Below are 24697 nucleotides of genomic sequence, written 5' to 3'. Positions count from 1 at the left end.
TGCCTACAGGTAGCTCTTTAGGTTTCAAAACACACCCATTTAATGAACACTAATTTGCTTAAGTAAATTGTAAGGCATTTTTGCATGTTTGTGTGATTAATATGAAGTTCTGAGGTTCTTTTGTGTAGAAATCTTCCATCACACCATGATTAAAAGTTCAATTAAGTTAAAAATCTACTTAAAATTAACTTTGTTAAATTAGAGTTTACTTATACTGTAGCTGGGCACATTTTCCTATCAAGCTTGTTTTTTATAGGTTGTGTGGAAAGTAACGTACGCACATTCCACGTCCTGTTTTGTGTGTAGACTACTAGGGTGTCCTTGGGGTCTTAAAAAGTATTCAAAGTAGATAAATCAATTTAGAGAAATTTAAGGCCCTTAAAAAGTCTTAAATTCTACTTGACAAGGTATTAAAATTTTGTTTCGAGTGGCTTGGTGGCTCAGTGGTTAGCACTGTCGCCTCACAGCAAGAAGGTTGCTGGTTTAAGTCCCAGCTGGGTCAGTTGGTATTTTTGTAGGGAGTTTGCGTATTCTCCCATGTTGGTGTGGGCACAGTCCAAAGACATGCGCCATAGGTGAATCGAATAAACTAAATTGGCAGTATTGTATGAGTTTGTGAATGAGAGCGTGTATGAGTGTTTCCCAGTACTGGGTTGCAGCTGGAAGGGCACCTATTGTGTAAAACATATGCTGGATAAGTTGGCGTTTCATTCCGCTCAGGCGACCCATGATAAATAAAGGAACTAAAGCCTGGTTTATACTTCTGCGTCAAGTGACCGGCGCAACTCACGGCGCAGGCAACGCGCGTGGCTGTGCATTTATACTTCTGCACGCTGTCTCCGTTGGTCTGCATTAACACTTCCGAAACGCTAGTGGGCAGTGAGGTGTAAATGTTCCTCTGTGTCGAGTTTCTTCGCTTCTGTTTTGCTATTCTGAACACTTCCTGGATGTACAAGTGACTCAAACTCGCTCATTTTGAGGCAGGAACCGGCGGACGTGCAACAACTTTAACCATGAGGTAAACACAGAACAAAACTTTCCATCCGGAGCTCCTTCACGGGACGCCATTCGTGCGGCTCTCGGTCCCGCCCAGACTCGTCGGCGCTAGCAAGCCGACCAATCACAGAGCTTGCGCTACGCGTTGTTGCGACGTGTAGTTACAATTTTTGAGAGGTGCACGTCAGTGACGGCGACGGCCACGGCGATGGGCTATGCGTCAGCGCCGTAGCATACGCCGGTGTTTGACGCAGAAGTATAAATCAGCCTTTAGCCGAAGGAAAATTAATTTTTGTTTCATTTTTGATTATAAAATGTACAGTTGTATGTTAAAGTTTGCCTGAGTTTAACCTGTGAATATTGACATGCTGTGTAGTTTAGGAAATTGATAAAATCCTGCTAGATTTGACATCATGCTTGCATGTTGTTTACTGCAGTAACCAGGCCAACACCGTTATTTGTACTGTTCTGTTGGCACCCCCTTGCTGAATTAGCATTTCTATTCAGTACATTAATGTTTTATTTTAAGATTAGTATCTTACAATATTTTGTAAATATACTTTTAATTCAAATGTCAGCAACGTTATCAGTTGAAACCTAAAGTGGTGATAAGGTCTTAAAATCTATGGAAAGAGAAGGTCTTAAAAGGTATTGAATTTGACTCCCTGATTCCTGTATATACCGTGACCACATTTATAAGTTAGAACTCTAAAGATGTCTGGGTCTGTGTTTGTGTCTCTCTGTGTTTGTAACATGATGCATAAATCCTTTAGCATGACAGGCATCAACTACCTCCAGGAGGTTGAAATAACATGGGGTCACTGAAAGGCAGCGAGGGTTATATGCCTAAAAATAGCAGAATGATGGGCGCCAAAACATATGGTCTGTGTGCAGTTTAGCGTTATCCATCCTCTTGATGACTAAAGTACACCTTTTATTGGGTATTTATTTGAATCTCTGTCTTACTTTCACTGCAGAGTCATGGTCATCTGTTGTTTAACAGCCACCCGTGGGCATTTGATTCACTGCTGATGATGACCTCCTGCCTAATGAGTTAAATAGGTGCGCTCAAGCCCTCTCCGACTGTTCAGAGTAATGTGTTCAAGGCGACAGAGTGTGAAAAATTGACTGAGCTCTTGTATTTGTCCGCCAGTGTACTTGTTTTCCAAACCAGTGAAGATTTTGCTAAAAGCTGTCCAACATGGCTCCATCTGGCCCCAAAAGATATGTAGTTTTTATTTAATATGGATCTCATCTTCTACATTGTTAACAACGATATGTGGATACATTTGCAATAGAAAACTATATTTTAAAGTGCCCTATTAGGCTTTTTGCATCATAGCTGCTTGTTAAAGCTCTGGGTTTCAAATATAAAAGTGCACAATAAATAAATATAAAATGACTTGGGCGAAATGATAAATCTCATAGAAGTCATCTCTAATCCTGAGAAGCGATATATGACACGAGGATATAGTAGCATTTCTGTCAATTCAAACAATTAATAGTTGTAAGAGTTCACACTTAGCCCTAAGCTCACGAGATCCTCGAGCCTGGGGCTCCCTCTCACTGCAGGGCGAGAGGGCAGTTTGAGCTCAGGTGGGTCTCGAGAACTCCCCAGCTTGATAATGGTGAATGTAGATTATGAATAGCTATAGGGAGTACATTTTGAATTTAACGCTTGTCTGTGATGTCGATTTAGTTTTGTAAATTTACTTATGTTACATGTTTTTGGTCTGTGGGAGGAAACCGGAGAACCCGGGGAAAACCTACGCAAACACGGAGAGCACATGCAGACTCCACACAGAAATGCCAACTTGGCCAAGTAAAGATCTGAGCCTGTGACATTCTTGCTGTGAGGCAATGATGCTAACCATTGGGCCTCTGTGCTGCCCTTACAAGAACTGTAAGTTCTGGAGTAGTGATGGGAGGGGGGATTCTTTAAGACGAAGATGGGTAAGGTAAGATACTCTGGTTACTTATAGTGATTTGGGAATCGTCAGATTGGTGAATCGTGCGTTAGCTAATGAGGGACCAGCTGCTATCAATCATAAGCGCGTGCTCCTCTGGAAATTAGTTTATAAATAAACTTCACTTATATATATTGAACACATGTTTGATGATTTCTTTTTTACATTTTAAAGTATATACCCAGATACAAACTCATTCATATGTAATCGTATTTCTCGTTTATTTTGAACTTATGAGCAAGTGTTTGATTAAAAATGTAAAAATATTAAGTAAATGTTAATAAAATATAAAACACTTTTCAGAAACGAAAGATTACAGGTCCAAAATAAAAATAATAAATATCGCTCAATAAAATGCAGTGTAAACATTGAACTTTCTCATGTCATGATGAAGCTCATAAAATGAAATATTAGACTTTTATTTTTTTTTATATTTATATTGTCATAATGGTAGTCACGGTGGCGCAGTGGGTCGCATGATCACCTCACAGCAAGAAGGTCGCTGGTTCGTGCCCCGGCAGTGTCAGTTGGCATTTCTCTGTGGAGTTTGCATGTTCTCCCCATGTTCATGTGGGATTCCTCTGGGTGCTTCGGTTTCCCCCACAGTCCAAAAACATGCGCTGTAGGTGATTTTGGATAAACAACGTTGGCCATAATGTATGTGTTTGAATGCAAGAGTGTATGGGTGTTTCCCACTGTTGGGTTGCGGCTGGAAGGGCATCCGCTGTGTAAAACATACGGTTGCGGTTCATTCCGCTGTGGCGACCCCTGATTGATAAAAGGACTAAGCCGAAAAGAAAATAAATGAATATCGTCATATTGTACAGCCCTAAAACCAGACTGCTTGAAGGTCATCAGTCAATACTGTCTTTTTTCCAGCCATATCCTATGTAAGTTTATGACAGATTTGCCCAGGTTTTATGCCACAAAAGCCAATCCATTGTGCATGTGTTCTTCAACGGTGAGTTGTGGATGTTATTAAATCATCATTGATATTTGTCCTACTCAAGTTAGGCCTGATGATTGACTGGTGATCAACTACTTTTTTTATTTTACCATTGTGTACTTCAGGGTTGTGTTGACATTATAAAATGAAACCATTTTTAATGCTTGTATCAAAATTTATACTAGCTAAGAGTAATACTTATATAGCTAAAATTCAGAATGGTAGTGGTTTTTGCTTTCCAAACTGTATTGCAAGCAGTAAACCAATCACAACAGACTGGGTCATGATTTGACCAATCAGAGCAGAGTAGGCACTTGGAAAAAAGGGGGCTTAATGGGTCTTTGAATGAACGATTTGAGACACTGTAAGAAAAGAAATGATGCTGCTATGGTTAATATCAGAAACTTAAATGTAAACACTATAAGCTCAGTGGCTAGTGCAGCAAAAAGGTTGTTGGTTCAAGCCTCAGCTGGGTCAGTTGGCATTTCTATGTGGAGTTTGCATGTTCTCCCTGTATTGGTGTGGGTTTACTCCGAGTGCTCTGGTTTCCCCCAAACGTTGTCAGTAGTGTATGTGTGTGAATGAGAGCGTAAAACATATGCTGAATAAGTTGGCAGTTCATTCCGCTGTGGCAACCCCTGATTAATAAAGGGACTGAGCTGAAAAGAAAATGAATGAATGAATGACAAAGTCAATGCAAATGAGCAAATAGAGGCAAATTTCTGCTGGGCAACACAATTTGCACACCATATTTGTCATGATAGTGTGGAATTTGCTTCAATCCCATCTTACCTCACAAGTTCAAATAATTCAACTGATGCAAAACACCTCGCAAGGGGAAAAACATACCCCGAGTAAACTAGAGCAAGTGATGCTGTGCTTCTGGTTTGATCTCTGCATAGATGTTTTTGATGACTTCCAAACAAAATGAGTTATGCTAGATTAGTTTCCATTGCTGTTGAGTTTGTTTTTCTGCTTACTGGGCCCGTTTTTACCTTATTAGCTATGCATTTTCTGAAGTTTTATGGGTGATTGCTAGTACAAGCTAACTCATGGGATATTCTGATACGGTCACTTCTCTAGGTCATCTGTGGGATCATATTGTCACATACACTTCTTAATGAAGTGATTTGTAGCACATACTTTTAAAATCAGTCAGATAGTTTAGGCTGTTACTTACTGTTTTGCACGATAGCTATACAGTCCTTATCACTCATTGGCTGTCTGGCATATCAGTAGAAACAAATCTCCTAAATTGCCAACAAATTGCTAGGATTAGCAGCTCAAAAGGTGAATGAACTTGAAGATATGATACCTGCCATTAGCTATTATCTGACAGGTTGATCTGCCAGCACACTCTTGTCTATCAGGCAGGTGCAGTGCAGTCATCTGACACCTGAATCCTGTGGTGAATGCTCTCCTCTCTCTACCCCAAGGGCCCCAGAGAGGCGCAGGTTTCCACAGTCCTAAAGAGAGCTTGGTACTTGACACAGCTCTATAATATTGCAGTCAAGACTCAGAAGCTTCAGTCTTCACTGCCAGTTGAATAAAATTTACACAGCAGCTTTATTGGTAGTAGGGTTGAGCCAACCTGATTTCACCAAGTAGGACATGTTCCAGGATTAACATCTATGTTAATCCTGGAACAACACTCCAATCAGAATTTAGGGATATGTTTACAGTTTACAGTATGTTCAGTTTAGGCTTACAGGTTTATGCACTTCTACATGATTGTTATCCAGCTATTTTTACCCTCTGATTTTGGGAATATTTTACAGTTTGGATTGGTTTAAGGGTTTGGAATAGCTATGGATTACATTTTCGAACAAAAATGATGATTCAGAATCAACATAGATGTTAATCCAGGATCGCGACATGCGTAGGGTTGTCAAAAACTTCAAGTTCGGTACCTGTCGGTCCTAAAATTTTAAAAAATGTCCATTTGAGCATGTGGCCATTGTGTTCACTTGCTCAATAGAAATGACTGTGATTGGCCGTGAAGGTCATCGGTTCACCATTCTTCACCGCTGTTCACCAAGTGCAAACACAGATACATGTACACCGGGGCAGTTCAAAGCCGTGTAGATCGGTCGATCCATCAGCGGATCACTCATATGTCAGCTCAAAGACAGACCAGCTGATCTTGGTGACTTTGAAACGCTCCAGTGTCCCTATCTGTGTTTACACTTGGTAAACAGCGGTCAAGCAATTAATTTTACAGCCAATCAAAAGTGGCCAGTCAGTGGTGTTTTTAAATTTTATTATCGATTGGTACCGAACTCAATACTTTTGACAACCCTAATTGGTATTATTTCATCTGTCAGAGGAAAAAAAGTTTTTAAACATGTAAAGATGTTGTTTTGTAACAAAATTATTATTTAGTTTCCAGTTAATAAATGAAACCTGTTTCCTGAGGTCTGTGGAAGAAGAAATTCATCATGGGTTTTGGTCATTTTCAACTTCCTTTACGTACAGCAGTTGGCTGGCCATCTGATGGCTCTGTTGAGGATTGTTTTACTGCCAGTGGTATGTTGCTCATTCAAATAAAGGGCCATTTTTGTCAGGAAAGCCCAACTTGTTGTTTATCAATGTAACAAAGTTTTGCATCTTTCCCTTCCAGATCACACTTGTTGTGCACTGGATACTAGAAATGGGACAGATTATGGAAAAATACCAAACCAAATTTATTTTATTTTATTTTTTACAATGTAAAAGAAAAAGAAAAGAAAATGAAAACCAGGACTGGATATGAACCAAACTGACAATTTTGTGAACCGTCCCATCCCTACTGGCTACTGTACTTAGTGTTTCCTTAGCAGGTACATGTTGGTTTCTTATGGTTTGTCAGTCTTCACATTCTTTATTGGCCATAATTTATTAATCCTTGTTTGAATTATACAATCCTATATGATTTATAATCTTGTATCGTAAGTCATTAAAGTTCAGAAGCCTTGAAATAACCCCCAGTAACACTCCAGGGTTTTTCCTATGAGTGCCCTATAAAGAGTTAAAAGCAGGGAGTAGTAGGGTCGACCTTTTTAGACCGTATGTTTTGTTTTTATTGGTATTATTATTAAAAATATATATTTATTATAAGTATATATATCATTTTAAATATTTGTTAAATATGTTCCCTTCCATTCAGTGCATTACATTTATATATAAATATGTATGTTGTATTATTATCATTTATCAACCATTAGTAATTTTTTTTTATTATTAATTGAATCATTTAAAATAATTTGCCAATACCATGAATTATTATTGACATTGGTTCTAGTAGCAGTTACTATGATCAGCTTTTTCTCATTGCAAAATTCATTATCAGATTACTCTCGTGTGTATTTTATCATGCACTGAAATCAGAATCTTCTGTACTTTGGATTGAGGATCAGGATTGTGGATGGAAGTTCACAGACAGGAAGAACACAAGTCATAATTAGCATCCAGTTTCCACTAATTCCACCGGGACGTTTAACAAACTCTGAGGGTCACAGTCTCCTTTAATGAGGATCAAGCTTTAAGACTAATAAACAACTGTTAAACTTAGTGCTGTGTGGTGCACTCACTTGGCCTGAAGAAAACCAGCAAAGGTGAAGGTGTTGTATTGTAAGAGCATCCAATATTTATTGTCTATGAATATATACATTTAAAGACAAAATAAAAGTATTAGCCGTCCAGTGAAATTTCCCAAAAATTTCCCAAGTCATGTTTAAAAGAGCCAAGCAATTTTTTTCATCTTTCAGATTGGCTGGGAATTTTTTTAATTGAAATCATTTAAAGGTCAATATTTTAATTCTTTCTTTTTCAGATCGGCTACAGAACAAACTACTGTTGTCAAACGCTTACCGAATTAACCTAACTTGCCTAGTTCACCTAATAACCTTAATTAAGCATTTAAATGTCATTTTAAGCTGAACACTAGTATCTTACAAAATAACTAGTAAAATTTTATGTACTGTCATCATGGTAAAGACAAAGAATAGTTATTAGAAATTAGTTATTAGAAGTATTATGTTTTAAATGTGTTCAATTTTTCCTCTCTCATCCCTTGGGAGAAATATTTGAAAAAGAATTAAAATTTCACAAGAGTGATAATTATTTTGTCTTCTACTCTATATATCATATTTTTTTTCTTTTTAAATTAACAATCTTAGCTGACATTGTCATTGGCTTTGCAAATAAAACATACATCTTTACAGTCCAAAAACTCTGACCACATGATGAAACTTACCAGAATGCAGTTAAAATGACACCCATAAATTACACAGTTATGATGAAAGTCAAAATATCTCTGTATGACTTTTGTTTTTTGTATGTTTATAAAACATGATATATCATAGTGAAGTAATATCACAATATCAGCATGTGTGCCGTTAATGCATTTGATTTTTTGGGTAAGGGGGGAGGGTGTTTTGCAGCTTGTGCAGTAAGCAAACACGGATTAAGCGTGATTTACATGTGAATAATAATAATAATAATTCCTTACATTTATTTAGCGCTTTTCTGGGCACTCAAAGCGCTTTACATAATGGGGGGAATCTCCTCATCCACGGCACGGCAGCCATTTTGCGCCAGACCGCACACCACACACCAGCTGATTGAAAGACGGCGCTCACTGAGCAGTATTGCATCCCTGTCGCTATACTGGGGCATTAGGACCCACACACCAGCTGATTGTTGGAGAGGAGACAGAGTGATGAAGCCAATTGAAATATGGGGATGGTTAGGAGGCCATGATGGACAGAGGCCAGTGGGCAGATTTGGCCAGGATGCCAGGGTTAAACCCCTACTCTTTTTCGAAGGACATCCTGGGATTTTTAATGACCACAGAGAGTCGGGTCCTCGGTTAAATGTCTCATCCGAAAGACGGGGCTCACTGAGTAGTATAGCATCCCCGTCACTATACTGGGGCATTAGGACCCACACAGACCGCAGGCTTGGCGCCCCCTGCTGGCCTCACTAACACCACTTCCGGCAGCAGCCTAGCTGTCCCATGTGGTCTCCCATCCAGGTACTGACCGGGCGCAGCCCTGCTTAGCTTCAGTGGGCGACCATGTGAGAGTTGCAGAGAGCTAGCTGCCTGCAATGCAAAGATGCGATTAGACATCCTGTGGCGCAAATTGGCCGTTTTGTGCGTTTGACGTGCTGCAAAAAAAGTGTGAGCAAACTGAGCAATGGAACTGACAGAAAAGCAAGCAGATCACAATGATGGAGATTGGATCAAGGATGACGGCTGCTGGATGTGACCGAATTGAAAGACATTACAAATAAAACACAAATAAACACACACTAACACTGGCTCAAAAAATTAAATCAGGAATTATTTATCCAGCAGTGTTTAGTGTTGAAGTGAGGCACAAATGCTAGCCAGACCCGCTAGTTTGATGTCTACTGTATAGTTGGAAAGAAAAATAATGGAAGTATAATGTCTATCGCTTTTCAACATTTTTCAAAATATCTTCTTTTGTGTTTAACATAATAAAGAAACTCATATATTTTCGGAAAAAGTGAAGGGTGAGTAAATAATGAGAGAATTAAAATGTTTAGGTGAACTATCCCTTAAAAATATATTTTATATACAGTGAGGTGTCATTTTCACACCAGTTCCAGCCATAACTGTAAAGCATTTTTTTTATATTTGTGCTGCTTCAGAATAAACCCACAATCTCTGCTGTGAGGTCACGGTCTGCACAGCCTGTGGTTTTTGGATTCCTGCTGGGCTTCTCTTCTGTGAGCAGCCAGTGCTGTGTGAATAAGCGCGTAATGTTTGTTTTATTAAGTCTGCAGGAGGGCGATGAGCTATCAGGCTCTCTGAGAATCCCTGGAATCTGTGTATGGTCACAGAAATATTACAGAGATGAAGAGGAAAACGGGCTGGTGGCAATGAGATGTGTGGATTTATAATGCTGAAGACCTCTAGTGTTAATTGGATCCCAAAGGTCCAGTGCAGATGAGAAACACTCATTTCTTTTTTCAGGTCTTTTGCTTTTGTTAGGCTTGCTCTTTCTAGCACATGCTGATAAGCAATTGTGAGAAGCCTACAATTGATTTGAAATCATATCACAGGTTGTTGACTGCTTCAAATGACCTCATTTCAAATAGCATTTCTGTGTCCTTAGCTTAGCTGCTGAATCAATGTAATTGGAAAAAAAACATTTTTTTTTCAGCTTGATGACTAGAGGTGGGAATCTTTAGGGACTTCACAATCTGATTGTGATTCTGGTAGTAAGGCAAGGCAAGTTTATTTATATAGCACATTTCATACACAGTGGCAATTCAAAGTGCTTTACATAAACAGGAATAAAAAAGACAAGTTTAGGACATAAAATGCAGACAATAAAATGATTAAAAACAGATAAAAACTATTTAAAATGTGTTAAAATAGGTTATAAAAGAAAGAAAAAGAAAAAGAAAAAACATAATAGTGCAATCTGTCGGACGTAGCACAGTGCTCATACAGTAAAGGCACAGCTAAACAGATGTGTTTTCAGTCTTGATTTGAACATGCCTAATGTTGGAGCACATCTGATCATTTCTGGAAGCTGATTCCAGCAGCGAGTGGCATAGTGGCTGAAGGCAGATTCACCCTGCTTTGACTGAACTCTTGGAATTTCTAGTTTATATGATCCTAAAGATCTGAGTGATTTGTTAGGTTTGTATTCAGTGAGCATATCTGTAATGTAGTGAGGTCCTAGGCCATTTAGTGATTTATAGACCAGTAATAATACTTTAAAATCTATTCTGAATGTAACTGGGAGCCAGTGTAGAGACCTGAGGACAGGTGTGATGTGCTCTGATTTCCTGCTTCTAGTAACTAGTAACAAATTAATTCCAAAACAATTCTTCACCTCCTAGTTCATTTAAATGCAGAATTGATTATTGATTCTTTTAAATAATAGACAAAGAATTGCGATGCATCAAGGATTTATTTAAACAATAAAAAAAAAAAACTAATGATCTATTGAGCTGTTTGTCTTGTCTTAACTTTTTTCCCCCTGCGTTTTCTTGTACATTTTAATTTAATGCACTTATGGTTCTCTTACAGGAATATTTTAAAACGTTTATTATCACTGAAAATGGTGTCAGCTTATTAAAACCAAATAGCTTTCATCAGGACTGGTTTGATAATGCCTGTGCAACTGAATTTCATTGTCATGTAAAGCTGCTAAACCCTCTGTTTTGACATGGAAAAAATGTGTACAAAAATATTTGGAGCTGTAAAGCACTGTCAACAGGTCATCAATGCATAAATTCAAACATTTAAAAATGAAGTGCAACATCAGAAAGGAAGATTTACAATAATAATAATTATTTTTTTCTTTTCTTTTCTTTTTTTTACCTGTTAACATTCCAAAAACAGAATTGCATTGTTCAAAAGTTAGTGCTCAAAGCAATACTGTAATGTTGTATTTAATATAATTGTTTTAAAGTTGGTCAAAATACATCCAAATGTAGTTTCTACAATATATAAAAATAAACATTGGGAAGTCACATTTAATGATGAATAAAATATCAACTTCTCTTTTTAAAAATGATGTACGCAAGCATGAGTTGAATCTAATACATATTACATCATGAATAATGTTTGATTCGTACTTCATCAGTTTTTTTTTTATGAACAGTTTGTTTGATGTGTTTGTTATATGTTTTTCATTCATTCTGCATGTTTTTCTCTCCCTCATTGCACTGCCTGCTGTTTTTTTGTCTGTAAGTATATAAGTTTTCAATTGTCACTTTCACATTATCACTCCTTTCTCAACAACTTCCCTTTCTCTGTTTCACAACCCTCAAAAATGAACCCAACTGACTGAAACGATGATCCCAAATGATCGAATAATCATCTTTTTTATACATATATCATTCCCACGGCATCTTTAGAAGTGCACTCAAATGAACGGTATTTAAATTAGATGTAATCAAATCACATAACCTGTATGAAAGTCAATGGGGCGCTGTAAAAAGTTGTATATCTGGTAATGGTTGTGAGTAGTGATGGTTTGATAGGATGTCAGGAAATACAGTGTTGTTGCTCAGGCTCTGTTGTAAAGGGTGTTTTTGGCTCAGTGCCACAGCCGCTTACGGAGAGCTCCATTAGACTCAAAGCCATCTAAATGTGATAATGCAACGGCTAACTCTGGTCGGCTCTTAATAGACCTTGGCAAGAGTGAATCTTGACTTTAGTATTGCGCAATCGTTATGCGTGTTTGCATTGCAGAAGACTGTAACATGACCTTTTGTAGATGGTTAACATACTGTATGATGACATCATGTTTTAAAAAAGCAATAAACACACCATGTATTTTTTTTGCATAAATTATAAAAAAAAATATAAAAATGTTTAAAAGTAATAATTCACAATATAATAATTTGACCGTATTAATTAAAGTAATCTTTATTATTATTATTATTATTATTATTAGTTTATTAGTAGTAGTAGTAGTAGTAGTGTTGTAAGCTTTTAATAATAATAATAATTATTATTATTATTATTTTTACCAGCTGAAGTGTAGTGTGAAGGAGGAAGACAAGATGAGCATTTAACATATATTTATTAGACAAACAATAACAAAAACAAAACTAGAACAAACTAGGGAACACACAGCCATTATGAGAGTAACGAAAATACAACTAACAGGGGAACGAGAGGGGAAACGAATTGAGATATATATAGTCCTAGTCATCAATGGGGATAAGCCGCAGCTGTGTCTGTTTGATCACAGACTAACAGGAACCGGTGTGTGTGTGTGGTGCATGGCAGTATATGTTGTCCGTGTGACAGCAGATTTGTTGTTTATTAGCAATCCACAGTCGTTGGATCATTGATAATCATAACAACAGCATTAATAATAAGAGTAAGAGATAACAACCACTCACTTTTCTTCAGCTTATTCCTTACTTTATCAGGAGTCGCATCGAGTATAATAACAGTAATAATAATAATAATTGACTATTAATATGATAATTAAATTATATGCTTTTTAATAATGTATACATTTAAATATTATACAAGTAATGTATTTAAAAACATGAGTATATAATAAATACAATTATTTGTATATTTTAAAAATAATATTCTTATCTAATCAGAGCAAAAGCTCTCAGGAAGCTATTAAATGTCATATTTCCTGTATAGTTTTTTAATAAATTGATTAAATAGTAATAGAAGCAAAGTAGGAAATAAAAAGCAGAGACTAAATCTCTATTTTAACCTTTAAATGGTATTTTCTTCATTCTAATTTATCTTTTTCTTTGTTTTAAATCGACTGTTTAATTCATGTGTCTTTAAATCATTACTGACTTGATTCCTTGTTATGCCAATCTTTCTTGCATGGCTCTGTTAAAATTTATTAGACAATTTCTCTGAATTTACGCCAACTAACCAAACTCCTCAAGCTGTTGAGAGTGTATTTGAGCACCTACTGTTGAAATACACCTCAGGCTTAATATATTATAACTCATGAATATAGATTGTGACATAGTCCACAATCACAGTAGATGTCATTGATTTAGGTCAGATCTCTCAATATCATTGCACTTTTCTCTCTGGTTTTAGGAGAAGGAAGGCTGGCATTTTGCCCAGCTTGGAGGACCTGCTGTTTTACAGTATTGCTGAAGGCCAGGAGAGGATCCCAGCTCACAAATTCATTACAGTGAGTGAGATATTATATTATATTTACAAATATTATCGCTTTTCCCCCACACACGACTACTGTTTAAAAGTATGGCTTTAACTTCCAGCTTGGGACACTTACATTCAAATGAATTGTAATAACATATAGAAATACGATTTTATTATTATTTTATGTTTTATGTTACAGTATGTTATATTGTGCTACACATAATCAATAAATGCAGTGAAAATTGTGTGAGAGGTATATGTTGGAAGCTGTACTTTGTCTTTAACCATCATGAAAATAATTTCACACTTGGTGTTTTATTGTGAGATTAATATGGATGCCTCATTCAGTTGAATTAAGTCATTCTAGAGTTCGGTTGCCTTTTTTTTTGGTTCATTTGGGCAGGTGTGAAAGCGGCAATCGTACTCTGGTGCACACTAAAATTGGACCAAACAAGTGTATCTTTGAACGGCTGGAAAAGGTGGTACACTTTCAAACAAACCCTAAAGCGATTAGTTTGTGGTGAGAACGTGAACCGACCTTAAACCGACCCAAAGGCAAAAGGTACTTTGCAGGTCACAGACAAATATCCCGTTTCCACTGAGTGGTAAAGTTTGGTTTGGTACGCTTTTATGGCCTTTTCCACTGTCAAAAGGCGTACCGAACTGAACCGTACCATACCACTTTTTCGGCACAATTTCGAATGGGTACCAAACACGAGAAAAGGTACCAAAAGGCGGAGCTAGACGTGCTGCTGAACGCTATTGGTTTACAGAGATACGTCATTTGTTTGCGCAACAAGCCGGAATGAAAACAAAAAACCTACCATGTTTAAAATACACAGCAGAGAGATTACAGTGGAATTATATTTACATATTATACCGACCCATGGTTAACCCGGGCTCAAACAAACCTTGTGATCATCTTGATGAAGTCTGAAGTGCGAGCAGTTTCGCTTTCTTGCTTGCGCTCGCCGCGCATCTATTTCTGAAATAACAAACTTCATGAGCTGATGATAATAACGTGCACTTGATTATTGGCGTGCTTTTGAAACCCGATCCAGTCAGATGTATGCTGTGTGTAGTTCTTATGTAGTTGGTAACATATTGGAGACTGTAAGGGGCTGTATGTGTCCATATATGTTGCATTTATTTATTTAATATAATTACAGACGTTACAGTAGGCTATTTCGCACTGTCATTGATCTGCCGTTATAATCAACTAATGTTCATAGAAAAGTTAGTAATAAACATTCATACTGAAGTATTTATGTGCATAAAGCTTCTGTTTTGTGAGAAGTGCTTCTCATAGGATATGTAAACGACCCGTACAGCTTTACTGTAGACATTTTCTCGAGCGAAAATTACGTCGACTGAAACTTTCTGTCATACACCACGCCCACCAAAAGGGTAGGCTTGGTAGTGGAAACACAAGCCTGGTAAGAGTGACCCATACTGACCCGAACTGTACCATACTGTACCACTCAGTGAAACCGAGCCAAAACATGGAGTTGTGAGGAGGTCTGGAGCCTCATAGATAAACTGTATGTTCAAATGCTCCATACTACCTGCTGAATTTTCCTCCCCTCTTTGTTTACTTCCTTGTTTTGCGCACGAGTTTCCCACACAATGAATTTGACCAATCAAAATGCACAACTTTTCTATCCAACGACTGATGTGGATGTTTTCACTTTATTATTTATTATTATATATTATACATTTTAACCTTGGTCTAGACCCAAGGAAATGTACTACAGGTGTGAAAGAACGCACCAAGCACCACTTTTACACCTGTAGATTGATTGTTTTGTTCCAAAAAAGAGCTTCAAATTGTTACAATGTTTATTTTTGTTCTGGTGTGATTCGCTTTCACACAACAAATTTCTAAACAAATCAAAGTAGTTAAAACAAGTCACGTGCGAGTAAACTCATCCTCACATTGTTCAGAGTTTTAGGGTTTTAGTTTTCAGCGTCCCATAAATTCTACTCAGCTGTCATGTGTCTTTATTTTAATTTATGACAATACGCGATGAGACATTATAAGCAAAAAGGTGCACTTTTGGACACCCATAGATATCGTCACCAAATATAAATCATTAAAAGACAGGACTTTGTCATTCGTAGCCTTTTTTCAGTTGTCAAGGGTTGTAAATATTTATCTGTTGAATTAATCAGTCTTTTTAAAAAACAGTTGGCTAGAATTATAGGCTTACATTATAGAAAGAAATAACAGATGAAGCAAGACCGCAGTCAGATCATGAAGCAGATTAATGTTGATCTTGCTGTTGAGGTGTCGGTGCAGAAATAATATGGAAAAAAGTATCAGATCGTAACTTCAGTCAATTCTCATAACGGATAAATATCTCTAATAATAATATCTTTGCATGCTTTCACTTTTGTATTCGACATGAAACATTTACGGGTACAAATGAAACCCCGCCTTACTCATATTTCTCTCTTCATACAGCCGTATATATGGCTATTACACAACCATAATACACTGTGATATAGCCTGGTTCGTTAGTTTGTTGGATCGTATTGCTTTCTCACTACAGTCGATCCACTCCAGAGTTCATTTCAACCAAGCCGAGACCATGAAGCATGATTGCTGGTTTCACATATGCCAAATGAACTGCGCTAACTGGGAAAACGAGACAGGTTTCGAAGCAACTGTCTTGGTGTGAAAGCACCCTAAAGCTCTCGCGGGTTCACTGTGTTTTGTTCCTCCAGATTATTTTGTCTTTGTTTCGTCAGAAAGACGTTTTTTTTTGTGTTATTTATGGTCTGATGAAAGTAAAAATTATCAACAGATGAACCACGAAGCGAATAATGTCACCTGATTGTGTACCATTTTTAAAACACTTCACTGAGTGTTTACACTTCAACAGAGAATTATCTCATAATTAACGCAGAGAATCATAGGGCCAGTGAATAGGTGGATATGCTGTAATATGTTTTGTTTACATCCTCTTTTAGTAGGTGATCTGTTCGTGGTGATAGTGTGACGAAAGGAAGGACAGTGTTGAGGGACAGTGTGTACAATTGCTGCTGTGTTTTCACTGTTATCAGCGTTCGTAAATGGGGCACAGCCACGTTATGTCACACCAAGGCTATCTTATCAAACCTGACCGACAAATAAGTGAAAACCCCTTGATAAGAGTGTTGTGATTGATGATGGTAATGAGCACTGTTGTCGCAAATTGAACTGTTGACACTTATTTGTGCTAATGGAAGTTTTTGTTGTTTGTGTGTGTTTGCATTAAGGCACTGAAGGCCACTGGACTTCGCACTGGAGATCCACGGCTTAAAGAATGTATGGACATGTTAAAAGTCACCCTGAAATCTACATCAGATGGAGTAATGCTGGACAGACACCTGTTCAAAAAGTAAGATGATTTTTCACTATTTTTAATGTGCTAAAGCAGTGTTTCTCAACCACGTTCCACGTTCACCGACATTGCATGTTTTAGAGGTCTTCTTTGTATGTCATATCCATTACAGGTTTTTCAGTCTCTGCTAATGAGCTGATGATCTGAATCAGGTGTTTGGTAAAGGAGACATAAGCTGTGTCCCAAATGGCACATTATTCACTCATGCACTATGTACTTATGCACTAACACACTCAACAGGATAGTATATGTATGTAGTGTCGTCCCAAATGGCACACTAATGTTTTTTACTAGGCGAAAATTCAAACCGTTTTCTAATGACGTTTGACGGTTGCCAAATAAGTGAAATTAACGACCGAATTATCAAATAATACCTGCCATGAGAATAACTGCATTCACCATCAGGAGGCGCTATAATCACTCTCGTAGGAGAATTTGCTTTCACAATCCAAAATAAATAACATTATCCAACATGTGCACCCGATAGCTCCTCCCCTTCCGCTACATAAGCAAACCTGCGGTCGTTGAGTCCATCATTCCACACTTCATTTTAGCGGCTGAATGAGTGCATCATCCGGGTAATTAAAGTGCACTTATTATTTTTAGAGTTTTCAGTGTGAACACACTACTTACACTATTTATACTACAAAATGGCGTAGAATAGTGCATAAGTATGCGATTTGGGATGCAGCTATAGAAAATGAGCAAAGTTGCTGGTCCTCCAGGAACATGCTTGAGAAACACTGCACTAAAGCATATTGAGGGTATTTGCCTGGTTGTGGGATAACCCTAGAAGTTAGTGGAGTTATTTTTTTACATTTTAAAAATAGTAATTTTTAATATTGCAAAAAAAGTTCTTTTAAAACAAATTTTAAAAGAACAGTTTTTAAGATATATATACACTACCTGACAAAAGTCTTGTCGTCGACCCCAGTTGTCTGGGGGTCAGATGAAGGAGGCATTAAAGATGTATCCAAAGAATTTTGATGAACTCTGGGAGTGCTGCAAAAATGTTTTCTTTGCTATTCCAGATGACTTCATTAATAAGTTATTTGAGTCATTACAGAGATGTATGGAAGCAAGCTCAGATGTCGTCCAAGCTCATGGGAGTCTACACAATATTCATTCTTTTTCCATTGCACCATGACTTTATATTCTATACTGCACATTATTTCTGTTAAGTGACAAGACTTTTGCCTTTCGTATAAGCCACTTCTGATACCAAATGTTCAAGTAGAAGTCAAGTTATTATTTGTTGTTCCTATAAATTGAATAGGGGACAAGACTTTTGTCAGATAGTGTAGATATATTCTAAAATCAAATTTATTCCTATGACGCCTTTAGTGTTTCATATTTCTTCTGAAATAGTTCCAGCTGATTAATGTGTTGCTCCTAAATGCTTATTTTATCTTAATATAATATTTAGTGTTTTATCTCCAGGTTTATTTTCATGAAAATTCATTTGCTGTTTGTAAATATCATGTAAATCAAAGGCGGCAACACCAAGGCTCCAAAAATACAAATTTATTAAATTAAAAAGGCTGACACAGAGCGTGTAACGTTTCGAGCCGCCGGCTCTTCATCAGACAATGTTTATCACAATCAGGTGCTTCTTTTTATACACTTCCGGATCACATGATCTCCTCTCGCATATATGCCAACATATACACACATGCATATGTATACATACACAATCGTTCATATATACATATACATACACATGAATACGTATACACATTCACATATAGTATATAGCTTTGATATTATAAATCAAATTACAAAAAATATATATAAATACATAAATAAACTATAATATTACATCACAAATTACAATAAAGAAAAATAAATAAATACAAGAAAGATAAATAAATAAGAAAAAAAAAAAAATATATATATATATATAAATATATATATATATATATATATATATATATATATATATATATATATATATATATATATATATATATATATATATATATATCATGATACAAAAGACTATACAACAAAATATAGCCAAAAAAACCTATAAACCAAACCCTATAAATTAGTCGGGGCTATCACAGCGGAATAAACCGCCAACTCATCCCACACACTTCCCTGCAGCGGACGCCCCTCCAGCCGCAACCCATCTCTGGGACACTATTACATAATAAAGACTTATTAAAAAATTATTACAGAAAAGGACGAATGTCAAACTCCTCATTTAAACCTTTTGGAGACAATGTGTCTAAAGTGAAAATCCAGAAAGCTTCGCGTTGCAACAGCAATTTATTAAGATCACCGCCCCGACGTGGACACTTCACAACTTCCATCCCTATATATTGTAGAGTAGAGACGGAATGTCTCATAACTGAAAAGTGTTGCGCAACCGGACTTCTGGGATCATGGTGTCGAATAGCGCATCGATGTTCAGAAATACGAATTTATAAAGGTCTACTCGTCTTACCTACATAACATAAACCACACAGGCACCGCAGCATATAGATTACGTTCGCTGTCTTACACGAAATAGTGCCTCGAATATTAAATATTTTCGCTGTATGAGGATGTGTGAAAGTAGATGTTTTATACGTGAAGTTACACTGTAAACAATTGCCACATTTAAAATTACCCTGTGGTATGGTATTTATCAATAATAATATCAAAGCTATATACTATATGTGAATGTGTTTACGTATTCATGTGTATGTATATGTATATATGAACGATTGTGTATGTATACATATGCATGTGTGTATATGTTGGCATATATGCGAGAGGAGATCATGTGATCCGGAAGTGTATAAAAAGAAGCACCTGATTGTGATAAACATTGTCTGATGAAGAGCCGGCGGCTCGAAATGTTACACGCTCTGTGTCAGCCTTTTTAATTTAATAAATTTGTATTTTTGGAGCCTTGGTGTTGCCGCCTTTGATTTACATTTAATTTGCACTTTTTGCGGTTTCGGCTGAGCACCCAATTAGGAGAGATGTGCGTGCTTTTGTACAGTTTTTTCTGTTTGTAAATATCATCATAAATGTTATCTGAGCAACCTCTTGGTGAGAACGCCCACTAGCGACTTCAATCTCCACCCAGAGTTAGAGTTGCTGCTACAGTAGTGTGTGAATGAGGTTTTAGATGTGATCTATATCAGCTGCCTCTTTTACCCAGTCAGAGAGAGAGAGAGATGTCTGTTTTACAGCTCATCTGTGATGATGCTGCTGTTCTCTCTGGCTGACACTGACAGCTTCATTACAGACTGAAGAGATGGATGCAGTGCTGTCTGTCAGCTTGTAGAGGCTTGATAGATTATGGCAGTGTGACCTTGCAGGATAGACAGGGCCATAAAGAGACAGAGAGAGAGACCAGGCTTGGAACTTAAAACTAGTACACTTACAGTTGCGTTATTTCCTCATTTAACCATTTCATACAGCGAATTTTGCAGAGCTTTTGGTGATGATGAAAGGAATGGTTGCAATTGAGATTGTGTGAATTATCCACTGTTTAGTCATGTATTTATTGCAGTAGATTGGTTTCTTTCCAAAAATTGCAGATTTAATTGGTATAAAAGTTGTAATATTGCATACATAATGTATCATTTTCACCTCATGTGTTTAAGAGCAGAGCTTCAGACTGACATTTGAGAGCATAGCCATTATGTTTTGCAGATGCAACACCTTATTTGATAACACTGAATATTCAGCAATAATCATATTGTAGTTTTTAGTCTGTTGATATTGTATAGTTGACAGCAGCTTGAGTTGAGAGTGAGCATTAGTTGGGATCCAGATTTTTTTAATCATCAAAAAAATACCATCCATTAAAATTATTATAGCCTCATCTTATATATTTGTAGATCATGATAACCACAGTTACTCCATACACGCACAGAAATAAAAAGTACGCGAGCTGTCACTGGGATGGTATACCTTTTCAAAAGGTACACATTTGTACTTAAAAGGTCCATATTGGTACCTCAAAAGTATATATAAAGTAAGTATTATTTGTACTTTTTGAAAAGGTACCACCCCAGTGACAGCTCGCATACCTTTATTTCTGAGAGTGTTGAAACCTCAGTACCATAGTAAAAAATAGCCTAGATTAACAATAACCTCAAAACAATTAGTACAAACTAATCCACAATTTTACATGGCTTAACAAAAATATAGTAACAATAGTATACTACTCCTTTATATATTGAAATATATTAAAATGTATTAATAAAATAATCAAATTTAATAGGTCATATTAATATGTGGAATGAAAAACCTTACCTGATTGCTGTCACAGAGTATTTCAGCTTCTTTCCACTTTAGGGAAACTGGTGTAAATTGTCTTTTTTTCCTACACTATAAATGACTTCTGAGAGTTCAGAAAACAAACATAAACAATTACTTTTATAATATTTCACATTCAGTGGTGGATACCTGACGTTTTGCAATACATCCAGACAGTTCTGGGAGCTTATTTTAAGGATGCACTTCAGCATCGATATCACAATGCGAAACAGTCACATCTCAATATATGCAATGCTGAGTCTGGATTATCTTTGACCAGGAGCCACAGAGTTGTATTTAATTATTGTATTTGTATGGAATCTTTACGATTTATGCCAAAAAAATATATACAGTTGAAGTCAGAATTATTAGCCCCCTTTTGATTTTTTTTCTTCTATTTTAAATATTTCCCAAATTATGTTTACAAGAGCAAGGAAATTTTCACAATATGTCTGATAATATTTTTTTCTTCTGAAGAAAGGCTTATTTGTTTTATTTCGGCTAGAATAAAAGCATTTTTTTAAAAACAATTTAAGGACAAAATGATTAGCCCCTTTAAGCTAATTTTATTTCTGATAGTCTAAAGAACAAACCATAATTATACAATAACTTGCCTAATTACCCTAACCCGCTTAATTAGCCTAGTTAACCTAGTTAAGCCTTTAAATGTCACTTTAAGCTGTATAGAAGTGTCTTGAAAGATATGTAGTCAAATATCATTTACTGTCATCATGGTACAGATAAAATAAATGAGTTATTAGAAATGAGTTATCTAAACTATTATGTTTAGAAATGTGTTGAAAAAATCTGCTCTCAGGTAAACAAAAATTGGGGAAAAAATAAACAGGGGGGCTAATAATTCAGGGGGCTAATAATTCTGACTTCAACTGTATTTTTAAAAAAAAATTGTCCTATTTCTAGTCTAAATATCTACATTTTTAAAGCAAAAATAAGAATATTATACTTAACCCCAGGCAGATAATTTAGCTTGATTTAAGGAAAAACTCTTGATTTTGCCTTATTTCTTCTGAAGAAAACAAAACAATATTTTGACTTGATGTTGGAATTTTTACATATTTGGATTAGAAATATTTAATTGCAGAAAAATAAAACATTTTTCCAATATCTTACAGTCCTACTGCTTAATATCATTGCACCTGCTGCAGTCAGGATACAACAGCAAAATTCCTTGATTACGAGAGTGTAGTTTCTAGCCTAAAAAAAATAGCAACTTTTTATTTTGCTTTGGTGTTAGAACACAGTGTTACCACAGAGAAGTCAAGCTTTAAACAGGAAAATATTTAAAACTCTTTGGTTGTTTTTGAGTTAGATGCTAATGGTCTAATCTGAATCAATGCTTTATGCTAAGCTATGCTAATGGATTCAAAATGCTAAAACTCAACTGTTAACTTCAAAGAACTAGTAAATAAACCTACTTTCAAAAAAGGTGGATGTGGTTCCTTTAACTAAATAATTTTTGATGACAGACATTATCTCAGGCATTTCAGAAAGACTGAACCATTGGAGTAAACAGTGTGAAAATGGCCTCTCCAGCTTCTCCTGCCCTACAGACAGCAAATAATAGATTACTTTTTGAAGATTCACATACTGTAAATCTGAACAACATCACCGTGCACAGCTATTTTAAGTGCCTGTCCGTTTAGGGACCTTGTAGAAGCAACTGGATCAATAATTCAGACACATTCTAAGATAAGCTTTGAGTTTATGATGCCTGTGGATGCTGTATTTCCCTCTCAGCTTTGCTAAACTATGGCTTCCTCTCTCAAGCCATAGATGTTTTAATATTTTACAATACTTTTTTTTGTTTTTCTTTAGGAAGTGTATTAGGACATATTTTGCTTTTCTAACTTTTGATCAAAAAAAAAAAAAAGCTTATTTGGAAAGAAGTGTGAATGATTGCTATAAGGGAATATAACGGGATAGTTCACCCAAAAATTACAATTTGCTTTTAATTTACTTGCCTTCAGACCATACATTCAAGATGTAGGAGATTTTTTTTAGTAGAGCATTAAAGATGATTTTTTTAAATCATAAAATTCATGTCAACTTTCAATTTTAACTCAATTGATACTTTTCATGTGCATTTTAGGACCTTGATATATGCTCCCACAGCTTTTTATGTTGAAAATGTAACATATTTTAGCAAACTTTCCCTCACTGTTCTATTAAAAAAGTAAACTTTATTTTGAATGGCCTGCGAGTATTAAAAGCTAATGTTAATTTTGAGGTGAACTTTCTCTTATCCCTAAATACTTAAGCTCTGTGTCTCTTTTGTTTTTCCAGGTGTGTCCAGAGCAACATTGTTCTGCTAACGCAGGCTTTCCGGAAGAAGTTTGTCATCCCTGATTTCCAGTCTTTTGCCTCTCACATTGATACACTTTACGAGAAAGGCCGAAATCTTTCTGGAGGGCTGGTAAGATGAAGTTGAATTAATAGCATCTAAAATGTCTTTTCTGCCTTATGGAGCTTTTGTTTCTGATCACTTCTTTTCTTTACACACAGGTTGCTGACTACATTCCCCAACTTGCCAAATTCAGCCCAGATCTGTGGGCCGTTTCCCTTTGCACAGTAGATGGACAAAGGTATGAACTATTTAAACTTACAGGAACCACTTATTTTCACTTTATATTCTTTTTTTTAGCATCATCTTGTGATAGGAACTGTTTTTTAAATCACGAATGACTAGTTTGATGGACATTTGTCTTTTTTAAAGCTTTTACTTGGAGTCAAAGAGTTACAATTTTCATATTTCAACAAGCTTTGATTATCAGTTTGGGTATTTATTAACCAGACCACTTTAAACAATGGTTATTCCCTGTGTACATTATGACATGTAGCGGAAACGCTTAATATTTATATATATTGGTCACAAAACCATCAGATAAAGTGGCAGTTAACCTTATCATTCAATAAACACTCCACGTTTCTGTTGGACTAGTCATTCAGCTGAGATAAAAAGATGCTTAATGTTAATCCCCTTACTTGAGAACCATTGATAATAGGACTATAAACCCACACTCATAGAGTCATGTGTCATGGTACATCCTTTGATCCATGGTCATTAGAACAAGCAGAGATGCAATCTGCACATTTTGGCCATTTGTTGTAAAGATACATAGGGTGCCTGCATACCTGTGTACTGATAGCTGTGGTCTGTTACACAGTAACTAGCTCTTTAGTCAACACAACTGTTCCGGATCATTGACCTTTTGACAAATTGATGGAAAAAAACTACAGTTATTTCACTTTCTATTGAGGTCTACACAAAATTCCAGATTCCATTTGAATTAATTTGGTTAATTTTATTCACAACAAATACATTTTCACCACAAATTCACAACAAAAAAGTTTAAATGATTTTATTTAATTTGTTATTTGTATTTATATTTTAATAAATACACAACCCAAAGTATATAAAATACATCTCAGTAGTTGAATAAGATGTAAAAGTTTATTTCGAGCATCAAAACAAGTTTTTTTTAAAAGGAAAAATATTACA

The 24697-nt window shown here is 36.1% G+C and overlaps 1 protein-coding gene across 16 annotated transcripts in view; it reads left to right on the top strand.

Moving 5' to 3' along the window:
• glsb (glutaminase b) overlaps positions 1-24697 on the top strand; it is an 85455-nt gene that overhangs the window by 20230 nt on the left and 40528 nt on the right. For 9 of the 16 annotated variants that reach the window (XR_015499787.1, XR_015499790.1, XM_087268263.1 and 6 more), the window contains 4 exons: positions 13466-13562; positions 16793-16914; positions 23482-23611; positions 23701-23780. Coding sequence is in view for 9 of the 16 variants with exons in the window: in XM_087268257.1 (XP_087124383.1) it covers positions 13466-13562; positions 16793-16914; positions 23482-23611; positions 23701-23780 (429 nt within the window). In the remaining 7 variants the exon portion in view is untranslated. The remainder of the gene's footprint in view (positions 1-13465; positions 13563-16792; positions 16915-23481; positions 23612-23700; positions 23781-24697) is intronic. The other 7 variants (XR_015499788.1, XR_015499789.1, XR_015499791.1 and 4 more) reach the window with 1 other exon arrangement.

The sequence above is a fragment of the Danio rerio genome, chromosome 9, assembly GCF_052040795.2.
Source record: "Danio rerio strain M-AB ecotype USA chromosome 9, GRCz13ab, whole genome shotgun sequence".
Classification (NCBI taxonomy): domain Eukaryota; kingdom Metazoa; phylum Chordata; class Actinopteri; order Cypriniformes; family Danionidae; genus Danio; species Danio rerio.
This window is presented reverse-complemented; position numbering and strand designations above follow the sequence as displayed.